At 40.6% G+C, this 13,472-nt stretch overlaps 1 protein-coding gene across 10 annotated transcripts in view; it reads right to left on the bottom strand.

The window, feature by feature from the left end:
• Positions 1-13,472, bottom strand: part of Bcas3 (BCAS3 microtubule associated cell migration factor) — a 487,638-nt gene that overhangs the window by 436,717 nt on the left and 37,449 nt on the right. For all 10 annotated transcript variants that reach the window (XM_027426382.2, XM_027426380.2, XM_027426386.2 and 7 more), the window contains exon 6: positions 10,818-10,899. In XM_027426382.2, the coding sequence (XP_027282183.1) occupies positions 10,818-10,899 (82 nt within the window). The remainder of the gene's footprint in view (positions 1-10,817; positions 10,900-13,472) is intronic.

The raw sequence follows: 13,472 nt of genomic DNA, 5'->3' as shown, positions 1-13,472 counted from the left end.
AGTCTGCACCACACTGGGATTTCCAGCTTCACAACACAGCACTTTCTACTCTCTGCTGAATACTTTTATGTCTATGCAGAGAACCCAGATTCAATTCCTAGAACCCACGTGGCAGCTTGCAACTGTCTGTAACTGCAGTTCCAGATGATACAACACCCACAAACAGACAGAACACCAATGCATATAAAGTAAAATTAAATAAATTTTAAAATACAAAACATGTCAAGACCATTTTGAGAGCTTGAATATAGGCTTCAAACTACCACACACAAAGCCCTATATTTGCATGCTATAAATTACAGTTGCATTAAAAAAAAATACATAAGTAAAAAATACCCAAGGGATAAGGATAATATATTCATTCAATGGAATACTACTTGGTAATAGAAAGGAAAGATACCTAGAGTTTAAAACCACCCCCAAAGTAGGGAAAACTGTTTTCTCTGCTGTGAAAGAAATCAGAAAAAAAAAAAGAAAGCAAAAGCAGCACACAAATGAGAATGTTCCAGGTTGTTGGAAATTCTATCTATAAAGAAATATGGAACATAAACTGCACATGTGTCAAAATTCAGACTACAGGCAGGCATGGTAGCTCACACCTATAGTCGCAGCACTTGGGAGGGCAATAAAGTAGAAACAGCTCATGTGCTCACCCACAAATTAAGATTCAAACTACCACACACAAAGAGAGCTATGCATGCTACAGATTACAGCTGCATAAAAAAGTGTAAGTAAGAAATACCATCAGTAGTCAGGGTAGACTAGAATACTAACAGCAGTTGACTGGGATGCTAGCACAGGGGTGAGCAGACTGGGACACCAACAGCAGTTGACTGGGGTGCTAGCACAGGGGTGAGCAGACTGGTAACAACAGATGCGTAAGAACAAAGGCCACAAAGCCTGAAGCCCTAGCAATAGAAGCAGAAGCACAGGCACATCATGAAGTGGACAGAGCAGTGGTGACTCAGAAAACATGAGCACAGTCACATGTAGGGAAGGGGGAAAACCATGACTTAACGTGCTCTATAAAGGACACTATTAAAAGCACCATACTGTGAGAAAATGCATGCAGAAAACAGCTTACACAGAAGCACTGCTTAAAACAGACAGGAACTGGGGCCTGGGGCTTGTGGTTTAGTTGGCTGGTTTGCTGTTCTGTTTTTGTCTTTTTTCTGGGTTTTGGAAGTTTGCTAGAGACTACACTCAGAGTCTTGCACATAGTAACCACACTTTCTATGTCAAGGTTAAAACCCTAGAATCAATCCTTTAAACAACAACAACAACAACAAAAAATAAGACATTTTGAAATTGGCAAAAGACCAAGAAAGGCCACACCTTTGACCCCAGAACATAGGAGACAAGGGCAAGGGGGAACTCCAGGACACACAAGGCTACATAGTAAGACCGTGCTTGGTATCACAGATCATTATGGAATTGTCAATTAGAACAGTAAGATGCCCCAGAACAGCTACTGCAGTGGCCAATTGCAAACACTGGCACCAGAAGGTGGGCAGGGCACACAACAGAATTATCATCATTCCTTACAGGTACACCTATAAAAATGGTATTGCCACTATGGAAGACAGTCTGACAGTTCTGTAAAAACTAAACATGTTCTCACCATACAATGGCCTCTGCTTCTTGGATATTTATCTAAATGATATGAAGACATGTCCGCACATATGAATGCTTACAGTGGCTTTATTAACTTCTAACAACCAGACTGTGCTAAACATGGATGCAACCATCATATCCTCCTGTAGGAAATGACTGAAAGGAAATTAGTGAGCTATCAAGGAATGAAGGCTTTAAGCAAAGTTAACTACGTATCATTGAATAAAAGAAGCCAATGTGTAAATGTTGTGTACAGAATGAGTCTTACCATGTGACATTCAGAAAAGGGCAAGATTATCAACACAGTTAAAAAAAAAAGATTAGTCAAGTACTTAGAACTTTTGGGGGATTTATTTGTGCGTGCGTGCGTGCGTGCGTGTTTACTGGTGCAAATGTAGCCCACATTTGAGAAAACATGCTCAACAATGCAGATGCTGTGTATCTCCCATGATCCCAACTGCTCCCAAGGCTGGGGCAGAAGTATCACAAGGTCAAGGTTTACTGGTCTACAGAGCTAAATAAAGACCCAGATAAATCAATACATGCATCTAATGGCAGTAAGAGCAGTTTAAACATAACAGCAAAACTGGAAATAAACAAAATACCCTTGCTGGAAGTACAGCATGTCATTGGACAGTAGAATACTACTCAAAAATGAAAAGGGATGGGGAGATGGCTAAGCCAGTAAGTGTTAGTATTCAGGCATCTGTACTGGCCTGCCCTTGGGGTGCAGACAGGATACACCCTCAATTGAAGCTACTAAGAGCACCACCTGTGCATATTTACTATGTTCCCTTTTAAAAGGGCACCTCCCATCCTCCTCCCTCCCTCCCTCCCTCCCTCCCTCCCTCCCTCCTCCTCTCTCTCTCTCTCTCTCTCTCTCTCTCTCTCTCTCCCTGTCTGTTTCTCACTCTCTTTCTCTGTCCTGCTGCTCCTGTCCTCAAAGGCTGGTCTCCCCCCTCCACTTTCCCCTTTTTATGATCCCTTTCCCTAATTAAAAAAAAAAAAAAAAGGACCCTCTGCTTGAACCCTGTTGAATGGAGTCTTTCTCTCAAATATTGCCTGTCTTAACTTACAACAATAAGAATGTTTGCTTGTACAAGCAGAAGAAGCAGAGTTCAAATCCACATGTAAAAAAATAAGTCATGGCTGTGTCTGCTGCCAAGACAAGTGAATCCTGGGAACTCACTAACCACCCAGCCTTCAGTAAGGAAGCCTGTCTTAAAGGAGTAAAGCTAGTGAAAGACACACAATGAGACCAGCCTGGTCTACAAGAGAAAGACACACAACAACCTTCTCTGGCCACCATACATCACACAGAAATGCACACCAATGTGCAAGCACCCCACATCCACACATATTAAAATGGTACAACACACATGACCCTAAAACAATGACCATGTATGCCTGCAATCCTAGAACTTGAAAAACTGAGGCTGGAGGATCAAAGAGGAAGGAGGCAGCACAGAAGAGAGAAAGGAAGCAGAGGTGGAGGAGAGAGAGGGACGGAAGAGAAACATGAAGCTGGAGAAATGACTCAGCAGGTTGTAGCGCATATCAGAGCTTTATTTCTGAAATGCGACCCTGGTAGCGGGCTTAACTCTACAGACACTAGGTAAGCACTGTCCAATACAGAACACGACTAAATAAATAAATAACCTTTTAAAAGTCGAAAACTGCTCCTGTTAAAGACCAAATAATAGTTAACTGTATGTATATACCGAAGTTGTTAAATATTTGGGTTATTTCAATATTCTTGTAATACTGCTATGAAACTCATGTATATTCTCTTGTATGGACATATATTTTCATTCTTATGTGGACATTAGATTTCATTTCTCGGTTGTATACCTAGGGGCAGAATTGATGGGTTCATGTGGTAGCTCTATATATAACATTTAAGGAACTTCAAACTAGTTTTCAACATAACTACACTAATGATACTTTCCCAGGGACCATGATTGAAGGTTCCATTTTTCCACATCCTTCCCACATTTGTTTTATTCTGCTGGGTATTGTAAGTGTCCCGGGGCATTCAGAGTTGACAGTGGGGCTTCCACAGTCATGGAGAGGCCTCGCCTGCTGAAGGTAGTATCAGGGACACAACTACATCTGTTTGATCATCAAACAGTATTCCTTAAAATTCATTACTCTTAAGTCAAATAAAAAGGGTAAGGGTAAATTTTATTTGTTTTATAGTATTACTTAGCAAATGCTGAGTTTTAGGTTTCATGCCTGTATCATAATAAACAAGTACAGATTTTAAGACCAAAGATTCATCCTTTCACCTAGACCCAATCTCCAGTGAAAGCACTTAACATGCAGTGACAGTCATCTGTTTATGTGGGTCACTGTCATTAAGCCCACAGTGATTTAGCAGACTCTCATGACACCTGTCTTCCTAACCCTGGACTGGCATGTCCACTGTACTGTTGTGAGTTTATTTCCAGACATGAAAGAAGCAGCCAGCATTTCTTTTAAAGACTTACTAATCAAAAAAGAAACGCTGCATTTGTGACTTTTTTTTTTTTTTAGGAAAGGATTATTTCCAGGCAGGGTTTCTTAGCCCTAACCAGGCTAGCCTCAAACTCAGAGATCTGCCTGCCTCTGCCTCCAAAATGCCGAGATTAAGGTCATTTGCCACCATCACCTGGCCATTTGTGATAAAAAAAATCTTAAAGTTTAAATGCAGTATTGGAGGGCAACGGCTTTTCTGTGTATTTGTCCCCATATTAATTTTGTTCACACCTCTCCAAATACAACAGAGACACTAATGGTATTTTACATTTTCACAATGAAAAGCAAATACAGTCTAAGCTACTATTTTTTTTTTTAAGACAGGGTTCTCTAAATGTAGCTCCAGCTATACTTTAACTTTTATGTAGACCAGGCTGAACTCCCCCCCACCCTCTACCCCCCACCCCCCCGCTAGTGCTGATAGTAAAGATATTACATCTGGCCTCAAAACAAAATCACACTATCAGGGAAGTATGCAGTATACAGAGCTTGGAAACACCTGGGTTTGGTAAAAATACTTTCTGACATTAACAGCAAAATAATCCATGAGGATACTGAGACCAAGGTGAAGTGAGATCTAAAGTTCCAACTGGAGATGTACATATGCAGTCCTGAATGTCATCAGAGCAGCACCAGCAGACTTGAGACTTCACACAGACCACTAACTTATAATCCTCGCTCTAGATCCCTACTAGGAAAGAGCATTAACACAAGGTTCACACAGGTTACACCATATGTCAAAGCCCATACCACACCCCACCAAAACCAGAAAAGGCAGAGACATTCTCCTCAGGAACGCTGTCCTCTGAATAAGATCAGAATAAACAGAACCTATTCAAGCAGAGGCTTGGAAAACAGATCATTCCTAAATGACCCCAAGCAGCATAGCTTCCATGCTAGGGACGAGGTGTTAGGAACAAACACACAATACTGAGAAGTAATTAGAGCAGAAAACATCAGGGAAGCCTCATATCTCAGAGTTGAGCCATTTAAAATGTCAATAAGCCTGTTCCCTCTTCTTTGCAACATACTGCTGATAACTGTAAGCAAATGTCAGTTGGCCTACTTTTGGGGTGTGTGTGTGTGTGTGTGTGTGTGTGTGTGTGTGTGTGTGTGTGTGTGTGTTCGAATGCACTGGTGTGTAACAGAGTTCATTTGTTTAACCACAGCCATCAAAATGTTAGATCAAAAATATCACACCAACATTTCTCAAGAACTTAGTCATAAATTCTGACTTCATACAGCTGAACAAATCAAATGATTCTCCTTTGAACATGACAAAAACCAGATTTAACTCAGAACTAATGCAGCTGTATATGGATGTTTGTGAGATCACAAAACTGTAGTAAGAAAAAAGCTAAAAACAATAAGTTGTGTGAAAGATGAAATGTAAGAGTTTTTAGAAATAATGAAAAAAATCCTTGGTTTTGAAAGAGAACAGTGATCAAAATATAAAGTGTTTTGAAACACACACACACCAACCAATATATGTAAAGAACCTCAAGAGGTCTGTGGGTTAAGTGTATAAATCAGTTTTATACATGAATGAATATTTAAGGAGGAAAAAATCCAGCAATCCATACCCTAAGCTGTTAAGTACAGGCACTCAGTATCTGAGGAATGAGAGAGGGAAGAAGGGAGGAAAACTTCCCCTGAAACACAGAATTAAATGAACCTTCAATTTCCCTAGTTCAGGGGCTGAATTTTTTTAACCTTTGTTTGTTAGTCCGATGTGACACAGAGGAATTTACACATGAGCTGCTCATGCTCTGAACACCCATGGCCTCATGTTCTGTTCCCCAGAGATAATTGTTGATAAATTGATGCAGCTGGTCGGTTGGTTTTGCTGTTTTGTTTTTGTTTTGGGTTGTTTTTTGGCAAGGTTCATGTGTGTGTAAGTGTGTGTGTGTGTGTGTGTGTGTGTGTGTGTGTGTGTGTGTGTGTGCATGTACTACATAAGAGTAGCTGCAGAGTCCAGAAGAGGGCACTGGATCCCTAGAGCTGCAATTACAAGCATTTTTTACCTACTCCAGAGTATTGGAACATCTACAACAGCACAAGCTCTCCAGCCCTATTGTTTTCTCTCCCTCCCTCTCTCCTTCCCACTTTCCTTCCCTCCCTCCCCCTCTCCTTCCTTCCTAAAGACAGCAATTTTAAGGTACACAAAAGGGGTACTGGGAACTAAATCCAGGTCTTCTATAGGAGAAGCAGGTGCCATCAACCACTAAGCCATCTCTCCAGCACCCTGATATTTGTCTGGTGAGACAGGGTTTCAAGTAGCCCAAGGCAGCACCATACTCAAAATATAGCCACTATACAGCCTCCATATGATTAACATCAATTGTCACCTAACAAGATATAAAATCACCTAGAAAACAGTCTTGTGGGTATGCAGGTGAGGGACTGTCTGGGCTAGCCTTGAGGCATGTCTGCTAAGGAATATATAGAGTAGGTTAACTGAGGGAGGAAGACCTCCTCTTAGGGTCCCAAACAGCTCAGAAGGGAAAAGTCTAGCTGAGCACTAGCATCACGTTTTCTGATTCCTGTAGATGCAATGTACCAACTGCTTCAAACTCCTGCCTCCATCACTTTACCCTGCAGATTATGAACCACGGTCCAAGAGGAATCTTTCCTTCCTTAGGTTGCTTGTGTCAGATATTTTATTACAGCAATGAGAAAAGTCACTATTAGGGAAGCTGCCTCCAACTCCGCACTGCCAGAGAAACAATTATCAGCACCAGTAACAGCTGCTTTTGTTTTCAGACAGGGGCTTGATATGTAGCCCAAGCCGGCTTCAACCTCTGTAGCTAATACTACCATAAAACTAGCAGTTCTCCTGCCTCAGCCTCCAGAGTGCTGGGACAACAAGCCACCAAGCTTGGCTAGAAGTAATTTTCACAAAGCCAAACATAATACAGTGTGTTTTATTAGTGTGTTTCTTCCCCCTTACTTCCCCCACATACTTCAAGTTTTTATTGATATAAGAATGCGAATTGATTGATTGTAACTTTCTACATTTTTCCGACAGATGCAACCCAGGCTGGCTAACTTGTTACACAACTGAAGATGAATATGAATTTAAGATCGTCGTGCCTGTGCTTCCTTAGTGTAAGCCACAACTATATTCCCAGTTGTGTTTTCTATTATTTTTAATTGAAAACAATTCTAAAGATTTAGATTCATTAAGAATGTATTGGATCGCCAGGCGTTGGTGGCGCACGCCTTTAATCCCAGCACTCGGGAGGCAGAGGCAGGAGGATCTCTGTGAGTTTGAGGCCATTACAGGATTACAGTGCTGATCATCTCACCTCTACTGCACTAACCATCACACCACTAGTGCTAACCATTACACCATCACACCACTACAGCGCTGATCATTTCACCACTACATCGCTGATCATTTCACCACTACAGCGCTGATCATTACACCATTACAGTGCCAATCTCCTGTGAGTTAAATTACATTTAAATCTTTTGGTTTTGTTTTAAACATCCCTCCCTCTCCCCCCCACTCCCCGAAGATTTTCCACAGAAATTTGGCCTTAACTTCCATGAGAGTACACCAACATTCAATAAATATTTATTAAGTCTTCACAGCAAGCACTCTTAAGAGGCACTGAATGTATTGTGGGCTGGCAAGATAACCCAATGGGTAAAGCACTTGCCGCACAAGCCTAACAACCAGAGAGCCTGGAACCTATGTAAAGATAAAGGAGGAAGGCAACCCTGACCTCAGCATCCACGCTGTGGCACATTCATCGCATACATGTGCACCTACACATGATAAGGTGTTTAAAAGATGAAAAGTCTTCAAATGAGCAATCAAGAGCAGAGAGTACTCTGAGGACACACACGCAACAGCAAGGAGAAGCAGGAGAGATTAGCGGGATGTACATGTTCTAAAAGGAAATTCACTGGGTATGGTGGCTATACCTCTAATTTCAGCACTTGTGAGGCAATCTGCACTACAAAATGAGTTCCAGGCCAGCCTGGCTACAGAGATGAAACCATATCTCAGACAAGCAGGCAAACAAATAAACGAGTAAGAAAAGAAGAGAGAGGGGAAGTGTAAAAGCCTAATAACAAAAGAATAGATCATTTAAGGGAGTTAAACTCACACATCAAAAAGGGAACACTGCTGGGGCAACTGGAAAGATACACAGGATAAGAATGGGAGACACAGTGCATAAGCACTCACAGTACAGGGATCACCTCACAAAAGATCAAGGGAGGCGCCAGCAAGATGCTCGGCTTGTAAAGGCACCTGCAGCTCAACATGTGCAATCCCCAAAAGACAAAGGGAAAGACACACTCTACAAAGCTGTCCTCTAACCTCCACTCACAGGCTGGGGGGAATACACTCAGACATCATTCACATGCACACAGCAGTAAGAGCGGTTTTTAAAAACTAAACCTTGCGGGGCATGGTTGAGCATGCCTTTTATCCCATCACTTAGGAGACAGAAGCAGGCAAATCTTTCAGAGTTAGAGGACATTCTGGTCTTTACAGCAAGTTGTAGGCCAGCCAGAGCTACATAGTTAGGAACTTGTAACCAACCCCAAAAGAAGCTGGGCTGTGTTGGCTCAGATCTTTAATCCCAGCACCCAGGAAGCAGAAGCAGGCAGATCTCTGAGTTCAAGGCCAGCCTGATCTACAGAGTTGAGTTCCAGGACAGGCTCCAAACCTGGCTCGAAACCCTGTCTCAAAAAACCAAAAAGAACACAAAGAACAAGCCAACATTCCCAACAGAGAAACAGGATACATAAAAGGAAAAAGATGTCAAAATGGATTCAGACTCTTCCACATAACTCAAATCTAATGCCTACAAAACTCTGAAATAATCTGATTATAAGCAAGCAGTTGTTGGCCAGCCAACAGTATTCTCAGGGAGAATAAAGACATTTCACACGACGGGGCTGTGCAGGCTCTCCCACATAGGACTGCCACCAAAATAAAGGAGTGATGCAGAATGGGGACAACCCCAGGGAGAACTGTATTTTCTAATACAAATTTTATGAGTTCTGTCCCATGTATTACATTTAATAAAAACAAATATTAAAATTTAACCAAATACATTAAAATGACATATAAAGAATTTTTCAGTCAGAACATTTATCCTGTAAAACTGTACTTGAAATCTAAACGAGTCTATTAGTGGAAGAAATAGTTTATTGACTAACAAAGAAATTTAAAGCTACTTTACGACAAGTAAAAGTTGAGAAATGATGGTTAGTAACTCAACAAAAGAACTTTACAAATAAAATGAAAAAGGCAAAAATGTGCTTCTGTTAATTACATGAAAGAAAAATCAGAGTCTGTTACTGTTAAAATCCTTGTAGGAAACCCTGACTATTCCAAAAAAGGGAAGAACAGTCTATTAGAACCTTCTTTGTCAAAACAGTTCTCAAGAACATGAGAGAGAGAGAGAGAGAGAGAGAGAGAGAGAGAGAGAGAGAGAGAGAGAGAGAGAGAGAGAGAGAGACTGACTCAAGGGCAAACAAGAGAACACAACCCAGGGCAGGGGTGGGGATAGAAGGGAGTAAGGGAGCAGTACACATGAAGGCTATGAAGGCCACATAGAAAACTGCAAGGGAGAAATCATGTGATCCCAAGGTATTGTTGCCCAGCTATCCTTTCTATGTCATTAAAGAAAATGTAATTATTACATTAATCCCTATGTACAATCAAGGCTTAAGATTTAGTAAGCATCACTATCACCAATTTAATTAACAGCTACATGAAGTTTTAATGAGATTTTTCATTTCAGGATAATCTTTAAAGTTATAATAGAATTAAAGTATTTTATACACTTATTTTATTTAACGAAACTTTAGAGCATCCCACGTGATTAATATGATTGTTTGCTGAATATATAAAAATGTATTTTAGTGAATGTGGGGAACACGGAAAAACACTTATTCTGATTTCATAATATAAAGGAGTCAGGAAATGTAATATGAACATACATTTTGGACCTTTGTACATAAATATAAAACATACAATATTTAAATGTAATATTAAGAAGTACATGAAAGAAACATGGATGAATAAAAAGGCAATGGAGGGCAAAAAAGGTTCAAAGAGCAGTGTATACATGAAGATACCAACAAGTTTCCTTGTTTTCCACAATGAATAAACACTAATATAAAAACTTAAAGAAACAGCTGCCATAAAAGCAGTTTCCAAGTTAAAAGCCAACAACACCCTTCAACCATAGGGAAGTCTCTGACTGTAGAGTCACCCACAGAAGAGACAATACTGAAAACAAAGCTGTCTAAGCCAGCAAGTCTAACTGAGAAGGGAAAGGCATGCAAAGGGAGGCCTGGGGAATACCCACAGAAGAAAGCATGCCTGCAGCAGAACAAAGGCAGCCCAGAAGGATGCCCAGAAAGCCAAGAGAGAAGACAGCTTGGAGAAAGAGCTAGCAAAGGCAGAGGCCAAATCGAGATCAAAGAGGACGGAGATAAATCAAAACCACTGCAGAAAGGGACGAGCCATATTGAAATGGTTAAGATTACCTATTTCTATTGCAACTCAGAGCACTCAGGGTTTGTCTTGGGGGAGGAGGAAGGCAGAATGGACCTTTGCAGCAAAACAGACCTGGGTTATCACTCTTGCTGTCTGTAGTCCAAAACCAACAAAAGAGAAACTGTATGATTTGTTTTTCCTTAAGGGCTACACTCACCCAACTGTGGAGCAGGCAAGATTCTAGCAGCTCGGACTGGGCCGTGTCGAACAGAGAAGAGCTCCTGGGCTTCCCCGCTGATCTGTGTAAGAGAAGGCAGAAAATATCTCAGTATACTAAATTTGTGGTACAATGCTGGTAGAAGAAAACATCTAAATGTGATTTGCTGGAAATACATACACACAAAATACATTAGAATTTGGTGGTGATCGTGCACATCAAATACATCCCAATCTTGAACAATGTAAGCATTTTCAGAAAAAGATTACAATTCATTATTGGTATGAACCTGAAAAAAGTCTGTTCTGAAGTCTGTAATTTCTATCAACCCTGAGAAATCGGTGCAGCTCCTGCACTCACTCTCCATATTGAAGCCAGGCAGCGATGAGATTTTCTGCAATATCCAAGCTCCATTATTGGTCAGTTATCTTTCTAGAATCATTCAGATCTTTAACCTACATTATTTTGCAATTACAGAACAAGGCTGCTTAAAAAGACTTCCAAGACACCTCTAACTGCAATATTCTGTGAGTAATAAAGTTGTAATTAAGCAACTTTAAAAGTCATCTGTAACAATGTCCACTCCCTTGAGTAAAGTCCCTTGTGCTTGGATATAAAGATTACAGTATTCTGTTTCTCCAAAAGGCAAAAGGGGGTATGCTAGTGTAGATCAAGTTTTAAAATGCCTTTCCACTGCTGGTTGATCTGGTGAGCAAATTAAAATAGAATTAGAAAATAACAGCTTTCTAGACTGACTGTGGGAGGTGATACTAATATGGTCTTCAGCACACTGTAGTAACTGCTAGTGTTTGATGGAATATAATACCAGAGAAAATGATAGGTATACCTTGTAAAATTGGCCACAAAGACTCAAGAACTTCTAATAGAAGAAACAAAGATTTAAAAAAAAAAAAAAACTCAAAGAAGGCATACACTATTGTTTTAATAGGCTTTGTCCAACAAGTAGTTTAAAGTACCAAGAATATATCCATCATCCAGTGGCTGATGGAAACAGAGGCAGACACCCACAGATATACACTGAACTGAACTCTGGAACCTAGTTGCAGAGAGGGAGGAATGAAGAGTAAAGGGGTTGGTACCAGGCTGGTGAAACCCACAGAAACAGCAGACCTGAACAAGGGGGAGCACATCGACTCCAGACTGCTTTCTGGGAAGCCAGCACAGAGGAATGATCCAGACCCCTGAACATGGATGTCAATTAGATGGCCTCCGCACTCTAGGGGGCCCCTGGTAGTGGATTAGTATTTTTCCCTGGTGTAAGAAGGGATTTTAAGAGCCCATCCCATGTGCAGGGATGCACTCTTGGCCTGGACACATGGGGGAGAGCCTAGGCCCAGTCCAGGATCATGTGGTGGACTTTGGGAGCCACGGTCAAGGGCCCTACACTACCTGGGGATTGGAGGGTGGATGGGATGGGGAGCAGGTGGGGGTCAGGGGAGGGTTGGGGGGAAGGGAGGGAGAGGGAAAAAGGATTGACATGTGAAGCAAGCTTGTTCCTAATTTGGACTAATAAAAAAATTAAAAAAAAAAAAAAGCTGGCAAATCTTCCAAAGTAAACTATGTACATGCAGAGGTGCCTTCAGAGAAAGACCTCACATCTTCAGGCTTTCTCCTACGTACCTTTTAGGGCTGTGAGTGCTGCTAAGTGTTTTTTCCTGTAAATATCCATTGTGCTTCTGGTAGTGCTATCTGCTGGCTGCAGCAGCACGTGAGGGGCCCCAGCAAGGATAGTGCAACAACAACAATACCTACCCAAAGAAGCCAGCAGAGCAAAAGCTCCTGTGTGCCACAAACTTTCATGGCTTTCATTTCAATAAGGAAACCCATGAGCAAAACACATTGAAGCTTTCAAGTCTCCATTTTATGATAATAGGACAGAATTAAAAGTTTCTAGGAAGAAACTTGGATGACTATTTTGTGAAACTTTCCATCAATCCTACATTTTCTTGAAATCTAAAATGTACCACATCTTTTGGTTTCTGGACACATATGCTAACAGGTAAGTAGTGATATTGTCAACTTATATCAAAGATGTGTTATTGACAAGTGCCAAGTCCCCACTACTGGAAAAACGGGAACAAAAAAGACAAAGCAGGCAATGTTGACCAAGTCATTACATTTTGAGAATACAGTATCTGCTGGCCAAGAGACAGGTAAGTCTACACTTTCATACAATTAAGAAAAAATTTAATTAAAAATAATGTAAAAGTTAAAGTTGTATAATACAAAATAATGAAAAAATTCCACTTGTGAAATTTATATCCATAACAAATTACAGTGTGAACACAAAATCTCTTATTTGTACTATTGTTTCCATGTGCCAGAACTGGCATTTAGTTTTTTGTTCTACCAAACAAAACTGAAATGCTAAAAAGTATAACCTCATTTCTCTGAGTTTCTGTACTCAGATATACTAAGTACTATTGTAAAATCTGTCCTGTCAAAATTAATATAACTTTGGCATCACTGAATTCAATACACTAAAGCAGAAAACACAGAAAAACATTGCAAACCCCAAACACATGAAGCTTTACAGCAAAACAACTTTCAAAATGATCCAAAGTCCGTGTTCTACCCTGAACACATATTTACATGTACAGCAACAGGTGAGAACAAAAAACAAAAACAAAAACA

Source organism: Cricetulus griseus, chromosome 7, assembly GCF_003668045.3.
Source record: "Cricetulus griseus strain 17A/GY chromosome 7, alternate assembly CriGri-PICRH-1.0, whole genome shotgun sequence".
Taxonomy (NCBI): domain Eukaryota; kingdom Metazoa; phylum Chordata; class Mammalia; order Rodentia; family Cricetidae; genus Cricetulus; species Cricetulus griseus.
Note: the sequence above shows the minus strand (reverse complement) of the source record. Positions and strands in the feature narration are given on the sequence as shown.